Below are 20,342 nucleotides of genomic sequence, written 5' to 3' on the forward strand. Positions count from 1 at the left end.
CTTTGGTCTATAATCGGCGGAATTGATTTTAATAATGCAAATTTTAATGCAAACTTTAATTATCGACTTTCAGGAGACGGACGGGAGAAAAAAGGAACCGGCAACGAAGGAGACGCAAGGAGCTCCCCTGCAAACTGCGAGCGTCAGTGTGCGTGCTTTGATCGAGGAGAAGATAATCCAACGTCAACGAAATGCTGGTTCCTTGAGCTCATCTGCTTCTAGCACTCCGAAAACGTCTCCTCCTACATCGTCCCCAACCACACCAACCAAAAAGCCGTTAGTTCCACTTCAGTCTTCTCCTCCTCCTCCCCTCTCCTCGTCTGCAAACACAAGTCAATTTCACCAAGCGGACGTCCACAATTTACCAAAAAATAACAGCAGTAACCCTACACTCACATTTACCAGCAGTAATCAGCATTGTCAACCCCTTCCATTTGAAGACTCGCATGCAGAATATCTTTTGGAAGAGGAAGTCTTCAATAAGGTACATATAATTAATTTATTATTATTATGCTGCATTTTATAATGGTTACTTATCATGAATTATCATGAATTACAGGTGTCTAGTATCTGTCCGGACTCATTTTTCTCTTCAATAGACGAATCCATGTTGTGCGAGTCAGGGATTGGCACTGGATCCGACTCATCTCAGATATCCGCAGATTTTTTCAACTACTCATTGTTCACCACCGAACCAGCCACACCAACGGCTTCCAGCAATGACAATCCCTTTACTCCATTGTAAGCCTACTAAATATCTGATAAAGTTTTTATGATGTCATAATGTTCAGTTTATAAGTCTTTGTTTTCTTTTTTACTCCAAGGCCAACCATGGATCCAATATTTTTTACCCCGGCTCCAGGATCGGTACATTCTCAGAGTGGGGATCTTGATTCATGTCTTGCCGATTCTCCGTCATTTATTTATCCCACCCCACCTGCTAGTCTGGAGTCACATAACGCTTTGCAGTCTCCATTATTTCCATTCCCATTTCCGTTCGAAACCACATCGCAAAATGTCACCCACGCAAATTTGATGGCAAACTCTAATCAACAGTTGGTCATGGTCTCTCCTGTAGCTACTTCCAGTAACGGGATGAAAACTGTGTCTATTAATTGTGCCAACAATAATAATAATGGAACCCCGAGTAATCTGTTGACAACTTCAATTTCCGCTTTGGGGGCGTCATCACACAATTTGACTCAAACAAGTGGGTTATTGCTCACAACTTCTCAGATGCAGGCGATGGAACAGTGTTCGATATCCGGTAAGTGGGAGTAAATAAATTGCAAAAGAATCAACAATGACGCACTTATGAATACTTTTGAGTTATGCCGACCTCAACATTCATACTTTGTGTTGAGTTAATGAACAAGGTCATAGGAATTGATTTTATGTATTTCATGTTGTGTAGGTTCTCAACCATCATTTTCATTTACATTGGGTCGTGAAACTGATGGAAATTGTGAACAATCAAACATTTCAAATCACTCACTACTCTACGACACAAACTCTTCAAGGTTGCCCGTTTCACTACCCTCACCCTCGATTTCAGCGATTTCCAGTTCTCCATCTACCATGATAACGACGTCTTCTTACACTCTGGGAGGTGTTTCGACAGGAAATGAGCCATGTCTAATAATGGGAGATTCTCTGGAGGAGTCATTTCGAAGTCCGCACAGGTACGCATAAGTATAACCCTTTCCCTACTCTTATATGCAGAAACAAGGGTAATATTGCTGAACATATGTGGTATGTAATGCGTTCAAGTTTATTGGTTTGCATTGCCCCCGATCAGCCCCGATGTACTTATTTGCAGTAGAAGAGTTGTAATAAAGGTAATGGTTTCTCTGATTTCTTTCAGAATTTTCACATTGAATGTCAACCCGAACTCGCTTATCTCAAAAGTGCCAAAGAGGAAAGGTTACGCAACACTAGCATCTAATTTACGGCCACAGACGTCCCAATCTCCACCTCATTTTACACCATATCCAATTCTGAGCCCAGTTCGGTCCGCTCCAGGTGAGTGCATTATCAATTTTACATAATGAGATGTCTTATACTTATTTTATTTTTGCCTATAAACTGTTTTGAGTAATTTTGTAATTTAATTCATGAGCTCGTTAATTGGTTTTTCAAGAAATTTACAAACATCATTAATTATTTCTTTTATGAACCCTGCATATGATTTAATGCATAAACTTATGTACTTGCTCCACTTTCATCCTGAGTTATCAATTTCTGTATCTTCCAGGGCTTTTCTGGACATTTTCTGCAAAACTTACTCATGTGGATGACAACCGGAAAGACCGACCCAGGATAAATCTTGGTATAAACTTCCAAGCAGTAATTCCTCCTTTGGAGCAAAAACACACAATCAAAAACAACTACATGTTAAAGCGACCCGAAGATTTACTCTGGTCTCCGGATTCGATTTCTAACTGCTTTAAAGAAGACGGTAACTAACCTTTACAATATTTTGCATTACGAAAAACTATATAATTTTCTTCTTAATTTTTTTGCAGTTGAGAAGTACCTTGAATTTGCATGCTGTTCTGCCATACCTGGAGGTGGTCGAAATATTGAGTATGCTCTTCACATCCTGAATTTGTGCAATGGTGACATTAATGTGAGTATTTTCATGAAAGTTTCATAAACGTAGTCATTCAATTGGTTCATCATCAATGCAATTTACTTACAATATTATTCTTTATATTTATTATTATTCTTTCCATGAAATCATTTTACATACATGCAATTTACTGGATGTACATAGGTATGTGTATATTTATGATTTTAGGTGGCCATGCTCCTGTTGATGAATCCTGAACCCAAACTGCCAGTGCATCTTTTCCAATACAAATATCCAGAGCGTGAAAAGTGGACTCGACAAGAAATCCTCCAGTTTCAGGAGTCTCTTGTTCGTCATGGGAAGGACTTTTTGGAAGTTTCGAAGGAACTTGTCACCAAATCTGGGGAGGCATGTGTGTCATTTTACCAATTATGGAAGAAAGTGTGTCCCAACGAGTATGAGAGGATAAGATCCATGTGGAAAAAGAGGGAGGCTGCGTTCACTGTGGAGCTTCTAAAAACAATCCCCCCTGTCCCAACCTGCACTCAAGTTCAACTTCCGACAACTTCGCAAAAATCTTCCGTGTCGGTAAACAAACAATATGTTTAAAAAGTAAAATTGTTCGAGAATTTTCTCAGTTGCTTTGCAGTAACATTATTTTTAATTTCAATAATGCTCACGTTGGTTTATTTTACTGTAGGCAAAACAGAATAAATCCCATCAAACAAGTCCAGCCAGCAGCCGTGGTCTCAGTCTCAACGATGAATATCCATGTAAAATCTGTGGAAAGTAAGTATATAGCGTAGTCAATACTGAATTTCTTGGATATGATCTCTATTGCAAGTTTTTTCCTCTTTTTATTGATTACTCAATTAATCGTTATTTTGTATCTTTCGATTTCTGTAAAATACTCGGCCACTACTATTTAATTTTTAAATCTTGATTGTCGTCTGTGCAAAATGAAGCTATAACTAACCGATCACTTTTGAAATAGTGGCGTCTTGAGTTGAGTTTCTGTTCATTCATTCTTGTATTTTGACTTTGTTAGACTGATAATAAAGTAAAATGATGACAACAATGTTCATGATTCGTATATATTAGAGCTTATGCATTTTATGACTCTTTTATTAATTTTACTTTAGCAATGATTTACCGGACTTTTGATTTGTTCCGCGTCTCTCTCTCTCTCTATCGAATCGCATTAAATCAATCTTTCATTAAAATGTTAAGGTAATCGTTTCATTAACTTTAGCGTGTCCCTTGTAAACATTTTATTTCCTTTTCTGTATCAATTTTGTCCATAAATTATTATGTCATCATTTTTGTGCAAATATTTTTCTCCTTCTTCGTCACTCCTTTCACACTACATACATACGTTCAATTGCTTTTCTAAATATTATTATTATTGTTATTGCTGCTTCAGTTTTGCATGTGATTTTGGGAATGGGTAAATTTTGTGATTATAACATTTTTGATCACAGTTTATGACATCGATCCACAGTTTTGTGAGTGTGTTTTTCAAAAAATAAATGTGCATGCATCCATATTTACTTTGTCCATGTGAGCACGGTTGTCGTAACGTATACTATATGTACCATAACGCATACGTCACTACATGTACTTGAGATTTTTAAATTGGAATTGCACACATAATTGTTATATTCCTAACGTGTTATTTTTATTTTTCAGAATATTCAGTAAAGTGAAGAGTCGAAGCGCACATATGTAAGTGATAATAAATAATGAATGCAAATTTAAGTACTTCAAATTATATGATTTGTATATAATTATGTAATATTTCAACAGGAAATCTCATCGAACACCAACACCTCCTTCCAACTCCCCAGCTCCTGTGCTTTCCCCTGCGTCTGCTGCCACCCTTTTGGAAAATAAGGAGAAAATTGCGGATGCACTTCAAAAACATATATTTGGAAAGGCATGTGCAAACTTGGCGAAATCACTTCAAGCTGCATCATCCCCTCCTACCACACCGGCCCCGGTGGCCCCATTCATGCCAAAAATTGTCAAGGTGGAATCCATTGCGAACGTGAAATTTGAGACGACGGCTCTGTCGCCAATCTCCACGACGACGACGACGACGACTATCTCCGCCATCACCAGCCCAACGACTCCAACAACCACACCCTCTTGCTTTCAAAAATCATCTCCTCCTCCAACTGCTCATCCACTGCAACTCCAAGCCACTACTACATGATACTGGATACTCTTGGTTCCCGATAAGGATAGGATAACCTTTAAGGAGACGAATGCCAAACAAACGTAGGAAAATAATAAAAGATGATAAGGATATCTAGCAATGCCATAAATTACGATATACCTAATGCTAATATATGTATGGCCATTATGATGGCTTCAGCATGTGTAGAACATTTATTCCATAATATCATAATACCATTTTTCGTAGTTTTTTAACAGCGAATGGACACAAGTTCATCTTGCGTAGATTTATAGCGATACTTTTACTTGACAGTTAATTGACGTGTTACAGAAACCCCTGCTGCGTATGTATAAACGAAAGAAGCTTTAATTGTCAACCTGTCTACCTGACTAAAAGTAGCGTAATTATGTCACAGATTGCTTAGTGAAATAAGTACGTCAGTGTAAATGAAGAAAATTTGAATGAAGAGAATATATTAGTATTAATAGGAATCATAGTACATATTTTCCCATAAACCACCTCCAACAATTAGCTGATTATTATTTACAAGTATGTGTGGCGTTAGTTAAGAAGCACGATGGAGAAAGTACAGCTAAAGAAATACGAGTATACCTGTTCAACCTGTGTCCGTAAGTTTTAATCTGTAAACTTTTTGTTAAAGTTACAAATTGAACGAAATACGATATATTATTGTGAATGAACATCAACAAGCCCAACAATACGCCCAGTTTATAAGTCAATTACAACATAGTCAAATTTAATATTCAATCAACAAAAATCTACTCAACAGCAAAAAAATCTCATTAAAGACATCTCAACTTCAACGATCTCAATAAAGTTGCAATAATACCAATTATTAAACAAGCCAGATTTGCATTTCGAGTACTGCTGCTATGATAGTATAGCAGTTTTTGTGTAAATATCGAGTCACTGAAAAATGAACGACGGACATGATATTACACAGACAGATGTATTTATGAAGGTGTTTCGTTTGATTAAAATGCTTCACTTTTCATGATGCTTGTAATATTTTCTCAACAATTATCTATATTGGGCTGAGGAGTATTGGAATGGTTTTAGCGAAACTATCCACTTCAATTTTGTGCTCTATATTCCTTTTGATTTAAGTAGCTTTATTATTACTATATTGTTTGGAGATAAAATTTAAAAAATATATACGCTTAGAATCACATGCAGCAGAATGCTAATTACCAGGAAAGTTCTGTTTTGAAGGAATGCATAAGGGTTGTTATTATATCAGGAAGAAAATGTCCCTATTTTTGTGAAGGTATTAATTACATAATATTCATACTTACCCATATACATACATATACTTATATTGAAGAACAGTTCCATCCACTATCGTGTAGTCGTACATATTTAGTTTAGTATTAAAAGTAACCGAAAAAATATAACCGATCTTAAAAACCTTTATTATTTGTGTTGCACGTATATAGTCACATATTGTGTGTGTATAACCTATGAGTACGTAGAACGAACCTAAAAAATCAAATCAGATCAGGCAGGTTTAATGATTTGATACTGAATCAAGAACAAATTTGCCAACAAAATAGATAAAAAGGGTAATTTTATGACAATCAGAGTATTCTCGCATTCAAATTCTGTAATCCTGCCTGATTTTCAAGTATGTCAAATCTTGCCATAAATATTTTCCAAGTAGATACTTAATTTGTACTTGTATAAGATAGAGAGGAGAATATTATACATTTACAAAAACTTTTCATATTATTAAATGTTATATCAATTGCCAAATATTTTGTCTCTTTTGTTATATGATGGCTGCGATAATATGGTTGCGACATTGTTGGATGTGATCTTCCTTTTGACCACTTATTGATTATTATTATCAAAATAACCGTTTTGAGAATTTAATGTTATTACTATATTATTATCTAATACTGTCAGTCGGTCAGAATTCCAGAGTTGCAAATTAATTTCCAGTCCAATATTTGCAAACTAAACGTAATTCCTGATTTATCGGGTGAAAAATTAGTGCGAATTTATTTCTGCATTTATGTTTTATTATGAAAGCAACCTTCATAGAGAAAAAGAAGAAGAAAAAAAGCTTATCTTTAGTTTCTTAAAAAATACATTGACGAGGACAAATGTGCAGAAAATGCATTTATCTACCGTGTGTATGGCACAAAAACCTTAAGTAATTACAAGTATCCCATCACCATAAATTAACAACTTGCATTTACTTTAATGTGACTATTTCGATGCTAGTATTACATATTATTATCTGGCTATGTATACATATATAAAGAGTATGGTCTCGGTGCAGTACAGTTGTAGTTGAATAATAAATCCACGACAAATCCCAAGAAACAAACCTTGATTTAGAACAGTATGATATACCCAAGAGCAAACAAAATATTCACTAAATTGTAAAATTACTAGAGCTAGTAGAATAAAAATAGAAACATGAGATGATATTATTATGTACACTCCTCCTGCTAAGAATATGAATGGAATACAAATTATATGATATCTATATATGTCAATAGATAAGTGGAATAAAATATTGAAACTGGAAGGAAACTTGAGTTGTCTGTCTTCATTATTATCATCACCGTAATCATTTGCTTGAAACAATAAAATCGCTGAAAACTACGTAGAAATGAAAAATAATTCGGTAAAGGAAATGCATAAAAGTCTCACTTTTCTCGCTTTTTAAATATGCGAGAAAAGTGAGACTACATAATCGCATGAGAAATTCTCAGGTTTGCCCAACTTGTTTGAGGGAGCACTGTTTGTTCATATTCGAGCTGATTGCACTGATTCCATACAAAACAAACTTTGTGGTGTTATTGGTATAATTCGGTACGAAACAATAATTTAAACCCAATTTAAGCAGTTATTTTAATGAGCTAACAATAATTGACTTTGAGTAGAGTAGAAAGGCAATTAAGGTATGGAAGGAATTTTATACGAAGAACACGACGAACTACCGAATAAAAACGAGTCAGGTTTGGCTACATACTAGGTTGGTAAATTTTTTGGTTAACAATTTATGTAAGTATTTTTAATCTTATCAACAGTTAAATATTTGTTTTACAGTTGAGCCGCCTTGATAAGCAATGTCCTCTACACCTCCACCTTTGTTCGTGTGTAACCTATGCAAGCGGGATGACCGTTTCGATCCTTCTTGGGTGCACCACTTAGCTTCCCTTGGTCACCAACGTGCCCTCACTCGTCAACCCCAGGGTGGCAGTGGAACGTGGGGCGAAACCACCTCTGTCAAATATCGTGCAGTTGAAGTCGTCGGATGTCACGAACTCAAAGCCAACCCCATCGACATTGCAGAATATTTGTCAAAACAAGGGGGCCCCATTGAGGAATTTATCTGCCCCACGAGTCTCTCTGGCACAAAGCCTAACATTGTTTCCTGCCTCTTTAAGGAAGCGTGAGTAGAAATATGAAGGAATATGTCATATTTGAGTACCGCATTGATTAATGTGTCTACTTATAATTTTAGAGAATCCGTTAAGAAAATTTTAGAGGTTGAGGAGCACAAAATATTTAGACAACCAATCCAAATTAGAAAAAAATATGAGTGCCAAACTGACAATGAGCACACGGCGAATGAAGAAGTACTGGTTGTAGATGGGGAGGGTGCAGACCAACAAAAGATTGAAGTCCTGGAAGATGGTGAGATTGCGAACAGCCAGGAAAATGGCAAAGAAGGAGGAAAGAAGAAGAAAAGAAATCAAAAGAAAACTGCACCGGTTCTACTCCCACTTGAAGAACAGTTAACAGCGCTAAGTAAATTTCACAATCCCGAACTACGAGCCAAGATTGTTAAAGATCTTCATAAAGTTGTGGCTGTTACATTCAACAATGGCGTTGTTTACTCTTATGGGCCAGATTTTTTTGGAGTTTGTCTTGATTCAGACGAACTTAGGTAAAGTTATTATTTAAATTTATTTCTCAAAAACGTTTAAATTTTTAGACTAATATTAAACATCGTTTTTTCTTCGCAGGCTATGTGTGGACCCTTATGGTGCGTTCAACACGTCATAATATTTTAATAAAAAAGCTAACAAAAATAAAGATGTCAATGCAATTTAATAGTAGATTATTATTTTTTAAACAGGCAAATTCAGCTCAAAATCTGCTGCGAAAATCATAAGAAATGCTTCTGATCCAATGGCGTGTGGATTAACTTTTCAAATTCTTTCCACTTGTAAAGATGGAGACGGATCTCTAAAATTTGCATTTGTTTCTCAATACTCCACATCAAATGTTCTGGATATTCCTGAAATCAGTTTTAAGCAAACTATTAACCAGAAACATTTGCCTTGCAAGCTACAGTTTGAAAACTTTCTATCGGTTCAAAAATCTCGTTTGCTCAAGTTCCTAACAAACCATGATGTTCGCGTGGGACCATTGTTCTCAATGATACGCCTTTGGGGAAAAGCACATCAAGTCTTTCACGAGTTGAGGGAAGGAGAAGAATTTGAGGGATATATTTTGATCATGCTGATGGTATTTCATTTAACGAGGATCAAGTTCTTTCCAAGCGTTGCTGAATTACGGGAGTTGGACAAGAAGAACACGCCTCGCATTGTGGATAATATGAATATTGGTTTTTGCTCAAATAGAAAGCAGGTTCCAGGAGCAAGAGTGACGAATGACAAAAGTATTCGTGCATTAAGCATCGTTTCCATTCTCAAAGAATTTTTCCAGTTCTTTGCCAACTTTAAGTTTACAGACAACGTAGTTTGTTGTTCAACTGGAATGGTGCTTGAGAGTAGAGCTTTCCGTCCTCAAGTTGAAAATCAGTTGCCTTCTGAAATCTTAAAGTATTATAGACTGAATGCAGATGGGACTTTAAGAGAGAAAAAGTTGGAAATATTTTCGCCTGTTATTGTTCAAGACTTTCTGGACCTCACTGATAACGTTGCCAGAGCTTTGGATGATGCTGATTTAGCATACTTTCAGTCTCAATGCGACATAAGTGTCAAATTTTTGGACCGTGTACTTAAAAATGGAAACGGAAATGTTATGAAACATTTTACCCCTAAAGTAAGATACGTAAGAGTAATATATGTGCATAGTACCCACATGTAGTAATTTATGCAAATAAAAACTAAAGAATATTTTCGCTCTCGTTCCCTAATTTGTATATATAGGTTACTGGAGACGAAGAAGACAGTGAATCGGAATCAAGTGAAGACGAGGAAGAAATAATGGTGCCATCGTCAACGGTAGAAATTTCGCCACTCCCCAGATCTCCCATCCCCCTAGCGCCATCACCTCCACCTCCTACGGATTCGCCAACGTCTGACTGGGAACAACAAAGTCCTTCAAATAACGAAGCTTCCCTTAGTCCCCCACCACTTCGACCTCCCCCCGCACCATTCAGAATTGCAGGGATGCCAAGTGTAGCAACATCGACACCAAATATTCCTAAAAGGTCTACTTTCCTCCCCACTCCACCACCCCCTCCAAAAATTGGTGGATTTCTACATAATCCAAATATGTTTGTCAATGATATTGCCCCAGAAGATATTAATTTCTCAGCGTCTCGAAGGCCATATACTAGAAAACGAGAACGGGAAACTGACAGTAACCCATCCAGCTTTGAACTCCAATTTTCTAGTCCAAAACCCATACAGCAAAGTGACCATCAATCTTTTAATAAGAAACGGACGACTCCTGGATCAATTCCACGGGAGCCGATTTGCCGAATTTTGCGAGATCCACGAGGCGGCGAAGAATCTGGTAGGATCAACCAACCAGGATCTTCTTCTTCTGGTTGGAAGAAAAACAAAAAGACTGACGATTGGCATCCTTAACTTTTATCTGGCTTTGATGTAATCGAATCTATTTTAGTTACCGGTTAGCAGTTGATGTCGATTAATATTTTTTATTTTAAACATGTGTTTATAAGCTAAACTTTAGCTTGTCCCGTCCGGTTTATATATTACAGCTGTTAAAGCTTTTTAAAGTGAAATCATTCAGGTTGAAATATAAAAATAATATTTATTTATTTTTATTGCTCTAATAAATAAATATGAATCTGGTACTGAATAAATTCACAAGCCTCAAAAACTTTACTCCGTTGTTGTCTCATCTCATTCTGTCGGAGACTCCGACTCGGAGTATCGTACAACTCATGTCTCATCGAAAGTCTCATATTTCCCAAATGAAGCGGCTGGACAGACAGAGTCTTTGCACTGCTTTACGAAAAAGACAGCAGTCAAAACTGAGGAGGATAAATTTATTATTTGTAAGAATTGTTGGAATCAATTATTAATAACTATTCAAATCAATTTTGTTTGTGGGAGCTTGTGAATTACTAAATTCAGCATGTGGAAAGGTCAGTGACTTTCCTTAGTCACAGGGAAAACTACAAGGTGAGGAATTGCACTAAGAAGATCCGAGTAGCGTAAACTAACTGGCTGTACTAATTAGTTATCATAATTATTAGGGCAAAATGTACACGTGCACTTTCTGTGTGGCTGCCAAAGCAGGAACTAGTGCGGCCCTGACGTTTCCCTCTGACACGACTTGGCTCGAACATCTCATTTCGCCAGAACATGGAGACGTTCAGCGAACCCAAGGAGCCAAGAAATCGATGGCGCAGTGGGACGATAATCGAACGGTGGTCGCTACTGGTACCCTGGGTTTGAAGGCGAGATCGCTAATTAATTACTTTATTGGATTTGGAGATCTGCAAAATTTTTATTATGTACACAAAGAAGATGGAAAGTCGCAGTACTGCAAGGTGTTAATGGTTGAAGAGTAAGGCAACTCTCACATGATTATTAAATTAATGCACATTTCATTCTATTCTCGTGCAATGAAGTTGCTTATCAAGTGATTCCTATATTTTTTGTGTCATTTATAGAAAGTCTGCAAAAATAATTCATAAGGCTGGAAATCATACAATTGGAAATATCACATTCCAGACAAGAATACAAAACAAACCTGCAGCTAAAGCACCACCGCTGCCGCCGCCACCACCGCAATCAAAGCTTGATATGCACCCTTTTCTATCGGCCACTGAAATTGCATCCACGTCGACGACATCAGATTCCGTTCCAACTTCAATCGCATCCACAATTTCATCTTCCAAATCTACCCGAGTGAGTGCTAGGTTTCGAAAACTTTATGCGACTTCTGAGGGCGGATTTTTTAAAGAAGCTGGATATCGCTGTCAAATTTGTGAGCTGGATGTGGGGCGAGGGGAAGAACAATGGGTTCAACACTTAATTTCAGAAAAACATCAAGATGTTCACAGACAGAATCAGGTATAAATGAAATATTAATCATAAGTAATAATTACTCTCTAAATGAAACACTGGACACATTGTCTACAAATCACATAATGAACATTGATCTTTATTCATTTATTACTTCCTTAACATAAACAAAAATATTCTTCTATTTCAAATTGGAATGTTCAATAGTAGCTATTGATTAAAATAATGATTAAAATTATGCTTATAATAATGAAAAACAATTAGTTACAAGTTCTATAATTTGGATATTTTTTTATTATTCCAGCACTTGCGGAAAGTGTTGTGGGATTTGGACAAGAAATTAATGATTACCCAAACGAAAGGATTAAAATCAGTTCATATTCTAAGATATGTGGTAAGTAATTGTACTTGTAAGTCTTACATAGTGGAGGGATACTAACACGCTGGTCACCACACTGTTTCTTATTATAGACTGCACATGGAGGTCCTGTGATAGATTTCAGTTATCTGGCAAAGTCTAAGAACGATGGAGACATTAATGTTTGTTACACGTTGTTTGCAACCAAGTGAGAATTATTATTGCAGTCAATTATTCCATATCTTGTATCTGTTTTATCTAACTAGCTGATTTATTGTGGTTATAGGGCAGCAGCTGAAAAATTGGTAATGCCAGCCGGTACTCATTGCATTGGTCCGCAAAGGAAGAATGTTCTCATGTCCCTGATTGACGACAAGACAAAGTTAAAGTGGCGGAAGTGGAAAGACAAACTTCTCAATAGTACTGAGGAGTGCGATTTGAATACTGAAGATGATGATGGAGATAACAGTGAAGAAATTATAGCTGAATCTGAAAATAAGGCTAATGATAATGGTGAGACAGAGACTTTTCCCAAAGAAGAAGAGGAGATGAATATTCAAAGTATGTGTATAATTTATACTATGCTATTCTCGTTTTTTATTGAAAGGATAATTCTGCTAACCTAATTTGTCGGTTGTGCCTTCTTTATAGTTGTATCAGTTACAACCCTAGTGCCTATCAAGATAACGGAAGAGAAATCATCAATTGCATCGTCTGGAGAAAATCATTTTAGTAGTTTTAAAGGCTTGTCCCTTGAAGCACAGTTGGAACAATGTCGCACAACCTTTGGTTGGAGTCCGACCTTTTCAAATGAAGCTATACAATTTGTAAATCAAACTGTAGGGAAGCTAAATCTAAAGCAGAAAAAGATCCCATTTGGTGACCTTACAACAGGCCTTGGATTACAAAAGTTGTCTGCTTTGCAGCTTCTTGTCGATGTTCAAGGTATATACAACATATTGCTGCTAATGCTGCTGTTAGAGTACTTAACAGGAATAATAGTTAATTGTTTTATAATTTGTCATTTCAGAACTGCTTGAATCCAACCCAAATTCTGCAGATTCCATGATCTCATCAATCATAAAAAGTTCTACTCAAGCACTTTCTTCATTGAAAGAAAAACATACAACGGAACATCCAATACTCAAGGTATCGACAGCAGATTCTACGGAAATCTGTATAAATTCTGTAATTGCGGGCAAAGCAACCAACTTGAAACTACGTTTTTCGAATTCTCTTCCTTCCCACGAATGCAACTTATTTAAGTTGTACTGCAACCTGGACCCACGTATACTTCCAATGAGTTTCGTGATTGCATTATGGGCTACATCTAACAACTTCCTACAAGATTTCAAACAATCATATCCCAATCAAGTCATTATACTGTTGATCATGGGTTTTCTGCAAAAAAAAAAAGTTTTACCAACAGTACAGAAACTTCAAGAAATCGTTTCAGATTCAGAATCTCAAAAGTTTGTCAACGGAAACAATGTTACATTTTGTACGGATGTTGACACTATTAAAAAATTGCACCCCAACCCCCTGGAGGACATTTTAAAGGATGATACTATCAGAGCCATGAGTGTGATTGGTCTAGTTAAAGATTGGTTTCAATTATTTGCAAATGCAGATTTGAAGGAAAATACAATTTGTACAAGATTCGGTTACCTGATCCCAAAAAAAGACTTCCAGCCACATTCTGTAGGAAATTTGCCTGGTGACTTGTGCCGAGTGTACAGATTTGGAATGAGTAATGATCGGTCTTCAAACATGGCATCGGCGATTGAATCTGTCAGCACAAAAAAATTTATTTGCTCTCAGACTCCACTATGCATTCAACATCCTTTCGACCTCACTCTGAATTGCAGCCGTGGAGTGACTCCAGGTGAGGTAACAAAGTTCCAGAACGGGTGCAAAGAAGCCGTCACGATATTATCGAATTTGCTCACGTCCGACCAACCAGATTTGACAGAGTTTCTGATAAAAACAATTCCCCTCAACGGGCCCACAACCAGTGTAAGTGCAGTTATGCAACAAACATATAACAATTCTAACAAACCTCTCAAATCCTTATTAATTTCTATAAATTCGTTAAATTTTTATTTATAATAAATAGGTGATTCCTGGCGAAGTTTGTATTGATTCTCCAACTTTCAAGATTCCAAAGAAATCCAACGCTGTTGTTCCAAGTGCGATATCAAATGTTACTGGCAACAATCAGTCGTCCGCTCGCAATTGTGATGTAGTAGTTACTGCCTCTTCATCCAAGGTACAAAATCATTCTTACACTCATTGAACACGATAATATGGGTGTAGAGAGTACATTTTCTTATAATTTAGACTTCTCCCGCTCAACTGAAATCACGACCTGGAGCGTCAGACTTTTTTGACGATGTCGGTAACAATGAAGATCAAAGTAACGATGCTGACATGATTAGTGAAGATGATGAATCAAATGATTCAATCTTTATAAAGGATTGTACTGTATTTTTAAATTCGCCACTGTTCAACTACTGGTTAGTCCATTTAATAATTTATTTATACGGAATAATTAGAACAATCATAATAACTTTTGTTTGTTTGGTTATTAACTGGATTCCAAACACAACATCTTAAATAATGTAGCGTATTCAAGTTACCTAATATATTTTTCTCCACAGGGCACGAACATTTTCCGGGACACGAGATATGCAGTATCAAAAGCTTCAGCTTCTTATTTTGCAACATCTTTTGGAATTTAATCAAAAATTTTGGACTAATTGCCTGGGTCTAGTAAATATGCCAAAAATAGGTCAGAAATTTTGGGCGGAGGAATACTCAAAAGTTATTCATGATGGAAAGATACGAAGCAATCAAACCGTACTACAAAAAGTTATGGCGATTTCTGACAGCGAGAAAGAAATTGATTTGAGCTTCAGAGTCAAATCCGACGGCCGGACGATTCACAAGGTAAATAACGATTGTTATAACATTTTTAACATTTATTACAACTAACTATTCCTAAGTAAAAATTTATTTATTTATGCATATGATTTTTGATTTTCTTTCCCGTTGTAGCTATTTCTTGACGAATATAGTCAATCACTTCGACCCAAGATATGGGCTTCAGGAAAAAGTCTTACTGATTTTTCTCTTCTATTGTACGAGGAGGTTCCTGAAGCTCGCCTGCAAGAAATTAAAACTACATCGTTCATTGCTTGCAATAAGCTTCAACCCGAGATATGTTACGATTGTCGACTACTTGGTGAAATTTCCAAATCTTTTTCTAAAACTACTCCACTTGCTACCCTAACAATGACTAGTGTATCTCCTGGCATTAACGTTGAAAGAGTTGATGTGATAAAGTCAGTATATAGAAAACTGGCCATGTCTTACATCAACAAAATGGTTAAACGATGGCTTTATGAATCCAAAGATTTTGATCAGCAGAAAGCCGACAATTTTATCAAAAGTAGAAATGAAAAATGGAACCAGAAAGCCAACAAAAAGAGAAAGCGTGAAGCAAAACTACAAGCTAATAAAAAGGAAGACCGATCTGTAGCACCAAAAAATCCGAGCCAAATTCCCATTCATAATCCACGAGCAAATAGTAATAATAGTAAAAATCACAATAATACTGATCGGATTGCAACAGCGCAAGGACAAAGTTTTCACCCCCGGCTTGTCAGAACACCAACAAGTAACAATGTACGTTCTGGTCTTCCGCCCCATTTAATGTCGTTGACGGTTAGACCAACAACTAATATGGCCAAGCCGCAGCAGTCCTACCACCAACAAGGACAAACTACTTGGGCTTCTGGTGGGGGTAGTGGAGTAGGAAATCACCCTCAGTTTTCTCAACAACATCCTTCTTCTTACGCCCGGCAGCCAAATATATCATATGGGTCACCAGCAACAGCATTGGGGCCAACTTTCAATTATGAACCACCTTATCAAGAAAGAATTGTGAGAAATCCGGAACCTCAAGGTATGAGAACGTTTAATCCCCCTTCAGTTGCACACCACCACTACAACGAACAACCAAACCACCCTCGCATTGCAACTCACTTACTTCCAAATCCCCAATTTAGTTCATTTAATCAAATTAGTATTGGAGGTAATACTCAATCCATTCCATTGCAGAACACCGAGAGTCTTTTGCCTCATGGTATCAACGCTACGCGTATAGGAATTGACCCTAGAAATCAGCAAGTGAATGATTCATATCATCAACAAATCGATTCTTCCAATAGAAATCGTGTCTATCAAAACATCGCCCAAAATATTCAATATACATATCGCCAACAACAGCTCCATCAAGGCTACCCAAATGATGATCCATATAATGATCAACAAGATAAATATAATCCTACACATTTACGCCAAAATCAACGTCAGATTTATGACCAACAGCCACTACCCCCTCTAATTAATGACAACCCACGCTTTGACGCCTTTAACAACCAGGACCACGATCTCAGTCGTTTCCCAAATCCAACTTTTGACTATAAAGCTAGTAACAACAGTCTTAATCCAAACAATCGTTTCTTTAGCAGCGACAGCAGGAGTTATGACCAAGAAGAACCACGCCACCAGTCTAATCTCGCTCCTCGTAGTAGTGCTTTGTTTGAAAGTAGTTACTCAAGACCTAATCAGTTCAATAAGAATAATGGAAGTCATAATGTTCGCCAAGTTACTTTATCGCCTCGAAGGATTGATAACCAAAGATCTATGCGGGTGGATGAAGACAATAGTCCAGCTTTTACCACTACTAATGGTGGTGCACCACGGAATACTCGTTACTTTAATTGTAATAGCAATGATAATTCAAATCTATCTTCTTTTGAGTTTCCTTCATGTGGGAATGCTGCTTCTACAACTTCATCGTTACGTCGACATGGTAGTAGCAGCAACGCACAACAGATTAGTTATGGTTCTAGACCTTCCCAACCAATGAAACGTGGATTTATTAGTGGTGGATATTTATCAACACAGTCAAATGAAATGGGTACGTAATCATTTCAAACTTACAAGAAAACAAATTGGTGTGCTGAAGGAATGATCTCAACTTTGCCAAAAAATTATTGATTTAATTTTATAGATAACACGGATGACGACGATCTTCAAATAATCTACGATTTGAATCCTAAAGGAAATTCATCCCCTCCACCACCACCGCCACCGCTGAAAAAATACAAAATTGGACCTGCATTTCCTGTCCCCTCAAGGCCAGATATCGATGGACGAGAAAGATCAACATCTCCAATGTCGAGCATGCACCGGAAATCATCTGTCAATTCACCCAGAAATGAACGTCGAGGAGGGCAAGTTCAAGAGTCGTTTAGTAGCAGAGTTCAACGAAATCAACGTGAAATAAGTCCAATAGAAAGTGTATTCGTTACTCCGAATAGTTTTCAGGGATTTGGAATCAATCCTTGTGCAGGGGATTCCGCTCATTTTTATGGGGGTCGTAGATTTTGAAGCATTTAAGCGCTCAGTTCCTACTAATACTTTATTTCTTTGGCCATGCGTATTCTTCAAACTTTTCCATTTATCAATTGTGAAGTTTATTGTGTTAAACACAAGTTTCTCAAATATTACAATATTAAAATATCCGGTGTTATCGCTGGCAGTATGGATTTAGCCAAAATTATTGAGGATGCTACCCTTCGTTTGTCAGCTATATTGATACTTTAGTAAATAAAAAGTCTAAAATTTGCATTCATTTTCTTTACTAATAAGGGTTAAAATTTGCCTGGAATATTTTTGTTTCTGAAGTTTGACTAGGTATATGAATATACATCAATGTTAAATACACAGAATATCTGTGTAATACGCTATCGTCTTACAATTTACAAAATAAAAGACCATATTACTTAACTGTTTTCCACAGTGTTCCTCGTTCTTACCAGTAATGCTGAATCTCCGTAAACTTACAGATAATCCGTTTTGTGACTGTGACATATGCATTTGATGCAATAAATAAAATATTACGCAATAAGTGATGCTCAAGTAGAAGTCAGTAAAATTACTTTATTTTGCCCTTCATGTAAGCTGACATTAAGAATAAAAATGACCTTACGTGTTTAATCTGCTGTAAAACAGCATACACTAGAAAATAAGTTGAAAACTAATAAATTGGTCTAACAAATAACTGAATCATCTATCAATTCCAAAGTCATAAAAAACAATAGGAAGTATTTAATTTTTGCATATTGTACACATTTAAAATAAATGTGTTCTTGTTGTACAGTAGGCACATGAAGATAACTTGTAAAAGGAAAAACTAAATAAATGATTCATATAATTTATGATGATGCGCGTTTCGTTACACCTGTTTTACTATTATTAAGCCTTGGTCTTGGGGGGAGGTCTGTAAACTCCGACAACAACGGCGTGGTCTCTCTCATAAGGCTCCAAAGTGAGCTGTTCTTGGGGTTTGAACTTTTCTGACTGAAGCTTCTTGACTTCACCAGCAAAAACAGCTTCAGGTTCAGCTGTAGAGTCAATGCAGTTGGCCTGTAAAATTTACAAATATATAGATGCATAATCGCTCAAATTAAATTTCTCAAAAACATGAACAAATAATACCTTAATTGATATGACGAAATGTCCACCATTTTTAAGGAAGTACTGCGAATTTAATGCAACAATTCGAGCCTGATCAGGTTGAGCAACGTCGGCAAAAACGCAGTCCACCATTCCCACCAACATTCTATATTTGTGTGGATGTCTGGCATCCTCAATGATTGGAATAATGTTTGTTCTCTTCTTTGCTACATTAAGGAGATCCCGACCAGATCTTGTGAAAAAAAGTCATAAATTTAGTATGGCTTATTCACGATATCTCATAATTTTACGACAATAAGAATTATTCATGGGATCAAGCTTAAATTTACCTGTGCGAAAATTCGACAGCATAAACAAGCCCTTCCTGTAAGAGAAAGCAATGATCATTCAATTGTTTAATAGTCAAGACAAGTCAAGTCAAATTAAATATAATAAAATCGCCTTACTGGACCAACAACGTCCGAAACATGTGACACGGTAGTTCCAGAAGCAGCTCCGAGGTAGAGAACTTTGCTGCCTGGAGGCATATGAATTTGATCAACACCTCCTAAAATAGCTGCAGCGAGCTTCGATCTAAACGGATTCCAGACTCGATACTCAATCTTGGTTCCATCGTCACCCTGTTTGTTGTTAACAACAAACAATGATAACCAATAACATCAATGACAAACCTATTACTTCATGATACGACACTGATTAACATACGTCAACAGAAATCCGTTTTTCGCCATAAATAGACTCCCCCGGAACCATATTTCTCGTCACAAGGGCATCTTCCTTTCCTCTCGCAATGAATACACCAGGATGACGATGTGGCTCAATGATGACATTTTTACCACCTTTCATTCCACCCGGACCCCCTCTGCCACCTCCTCGACCACCACGGCCACCAAATCCTAATTTTAAAAATATTCACTTTAACACAAATCCAATACGTGTCCCCATATAATATGACTTCTTTATCTTATAATGCTAGGCTTACCACGACCACCACCACGACCTCCTGGAGACCCAAAACCCCCTCGTCCACGACCTCCTGGAGACCCAAAACCTCCTCGTCCACCCCCACGGTCACCACCAAATCCTCTACCTCCTCCTCTTCCACCTCCACGTCCGCCACCACCACGGTCTCCAAATCCTGCACAATAAATCCAACATCCATATTTAATATATCCAATAATAATATATGCGTTTAATGTACAGTGTATGAATGTACAAAAAAATAGTTCATTTCCTGGAGAAATGTTCCCCAAATAAAACTTGAATTTAAGAATAAGGCCCCAGAACTTACCAGGTCGACCCATTTTATAATGTGACTCTTGTTGTTATCTTCTTTCTGTATTTAATTAAACATAGGTCGAATCTCGCTGAGATGGTATTTCTGGCAATGCCGGAGAGCAGAGCTTTTGTGTGCACGTGCAGTTCCGCTTGTCTAAAAAGCAAAAGTGCCGC

The 20,342-nt window shown here is 37.0% G+C and overlaps 4 protein-coding genes across 12 annotated transcripts in view; 3 read left to right on the plus strand and 1 right to left on the minus strand.

Moving 5' to 3' along the window:
- Positions 1-7,313, plus strand: part of LOC110842914 (mucin-5AC) — a 78,259-nt gene extending 70,946 nt beyond the window's left edge. For 5 of the 6 annotated variants that reach the window (XM_035848624.1, XM_035848623.1, XM_035848625.1 and 2 more), the window contains 11 exons: positions 74-484; positions 560-741; positions 825-1,267; positions 1,415-1,682; positions 1,865-2,022; positions 2,255-2,458; positions 2,526-2,629; positions 2,801-3,160; positions 3,273-3,361; positions 4,262-4,297; positions 4,379-7,313. In XM_035848624.1, coding sequence (XP_035704517.1) covers positions 74-484; positions 560-741; positions 825-1,267; positions 1,415-1,682; positions 1,865-2,022; positions 2,255-2,458; positions 2,526-2,629; positions 2,801-3,160; positions 3,273-3,361; positions 4,262-4,297; positions 4,379-4,787 — 2,664 coding nt within the window. In that variant the 3' untranslated portion in view covers positions 4,788-7,313. Of the gene's footprint in view, positions 1-73; positions 485-559; positions 742-824; positions 1,268-1,414; positions 1,683-1,864; positions 2,023-2,254; positions 2,459-2,525; positions 2,630-2,800; positions 3,161-3,272; positions 3,362-3,714; positions 3,803-4,261; positions 4,298-4,378 lie in introns of all 6 variants that reach the window. The other variant, XR_004834153.1, reaches the window with a different exon arrangement.
- A 183-nt stretch (positions 7,314-7,496) lies between these two features.
- LOC110844911 lies at positions 7,497-10,834 on the plus strand. 3 transcript variants are annotated; one of them, XM_035848106.1, is made up of 7 exons: positions 7,497-7,595; positions 7,667-7,758; positions 7,833-8,178; positions 8,251-8,676; positions 8,756-8,775; positions 8,869-9,809; positions 9,908-10,834. In XM_035848106.1, the coding sequence occupies exons 3-7, from the start codon at positions 7,853-7,855 to the stop codon at positions 10,571-10,573; spliced, it is 2,379 nt and encodes a 792-aa protein (XP_035703999.1). In that variant the 5' UTR covers positions 7,497-7,595; positions 7,667-7,758; positions 7,833-7,852; the 3' UTR covers positions 10,574-10,834. The 3 variants fall into 3 exon arrangements, with proteins under 3 accessions (XP_035703999.1, XP_035703998.1, XP_021946929.1); XM_035848105.1 differs by having other exon boundaries at positions 7,552-7,758; XM_022091237.2 differs by having other exon boundaries at positions 7,553-7,758; positions 8,869-9,800.
- A 113-nt stretch (positions 10,835-10,947) lies between these two features.
- On the plus strand, positions 10,948-18,332 carry LOC110842925. Of its 2 annotated transcripts, none has more exons than XM_022088799.2 (13): positions 10,948-11,134; positions 11,209-11,522; positions 11,629-12,031; positions 12,288-12,377; positions 12,455-12,549; positions 12,628-12,902; positions 12,993-13,286; positions 13,372-14,357; positions 14,458-14,610; positions 14,682-14,857; positions 15,002-15,290; positions 15,399-17,328; positions 17,422-18,332. In XM_022088799.2, exons 2-13 carry the CDS (start codon positions 11,215-11,217, stop codon positions 17,799-17,801), a joined length of 5,379 nt encoding a protein of 1,792 aa, XP_021944491.1. In that variant the 5' UTR covers positions 10,948-11,134; positions 11,209-11,214; the 3' UTR covers positions 17,802-18,332. The 2 variants fall into 2 exon arrangements, with proteins under 2 accessions (XP_021944491.1, XP_021944492.1); XM_022088800.2 differs by lacking the exon at positions 17,422-18,332 and having other exon boundaries at positions 15,399-16,308; positions 16,464-16,665.
- Positions 18,329-20,325, minus strand: LOC110842927 (rRNA 2'-O-methyltransferase fibrillarin). The gene is made up of 7 exons (XM_022088803.2): positions 20,182-20,325; positions 19,873-20,028; positions 19,596-19,786; positions 19,337-19,510; positions 19,220-19,254; positions 18,912-19,122; positions 18,329-18,839 (listed from the first exon to the last, which is right to left on the minus strand). The coding sequence occupies exons 1-7, from the start codon at positions 20,192-20,194 to the stop codon at positions 18,669-18,671; spliced, it is 951 nt and encodes a 316-aa protein (XP_021944495.1). The 5' UTR covers positions 20,195-20,325; the 3' UTR covers positions 18,329-18,668.
- Positions 20,326-20,342: the final 17 nt, after the last annotated feature.

This window comes from Folsomia candida, unplaced genomic scaffold (genome assembly GCF_002217175.1).
Source record: "Folsomia candida strain VU population unplaced genomic scaffold, ASM221717v1 Fcan01_Sc002, whole genome shotgun sequence".
Classification (NCBI taxonomy): domain Eukaryota; kingdom Metazoa; phylum Arthropoda; class Collembola; order Entomobryomorpha; family Isotomidae; genus Folsomia; species Folsomia candida.

Bases quoted from the DNA above. Each gene is read 5' to 3' on its own strand.
- LOC110844911 (XM_035848106.1), top strand. From the start codon at position 7,853: ATGTCCTCTACACCTCCACCTTTGTTCGTGTGTAACCTATGCAAGCGG. The intron at 8,677-8,755 runs GTAAAGTTATTA...TTTTCTTCGCAG, and splicing joins CTTGATTCAGACGAACTTAG to GCTATGTGTGGACCCTTATG. The intron at 8,776-8,868 runs GTGCGTTCAACA...TTTTTTAAACAG, and splicing joins GCTATGTGTGGACCCTTATG to GCAAATTCAGCTCAAAATCT.
- LOC110842925 (XM_022088799.2), top strand. From the start codon at position 11,215: ATGTACACGTGCACTTTCTGTGTGGCTGCCAAAGCAGGAACTAGTGCG. The intron at 12,903-12,992 runs GTATGTGTATAA...CCTTCTTTATAG, and splicing joins AGAGGAGATGAATATTCAAA to TTGTATCAGTTACAACCCTA. The intron at 14,611-14,681 runs GTACAAAATCAT...CTTATAATTTAG, and splicing joins TTACTGCCTCTTCATCCAAG to ACTTCTCCCGCTCAACTGAA.
- LOC110842927 (XM_022088803.2), bottom strand. The intron at 19,787-19,872 runs GTAAGCCTAGCA...TTTTAAAATTAG, and splicing joins AGGTCGTGGTGGTGGTCGTG to GATTTGGTGGCCGTGGTGGT. The intron at 19,511-19,595 runs GTATGTTAATCA...AACAACAAACAG, and splicing joins AAAAACGGATTTCTGTTGAC to GGTGACGATGGAACCAAGAT.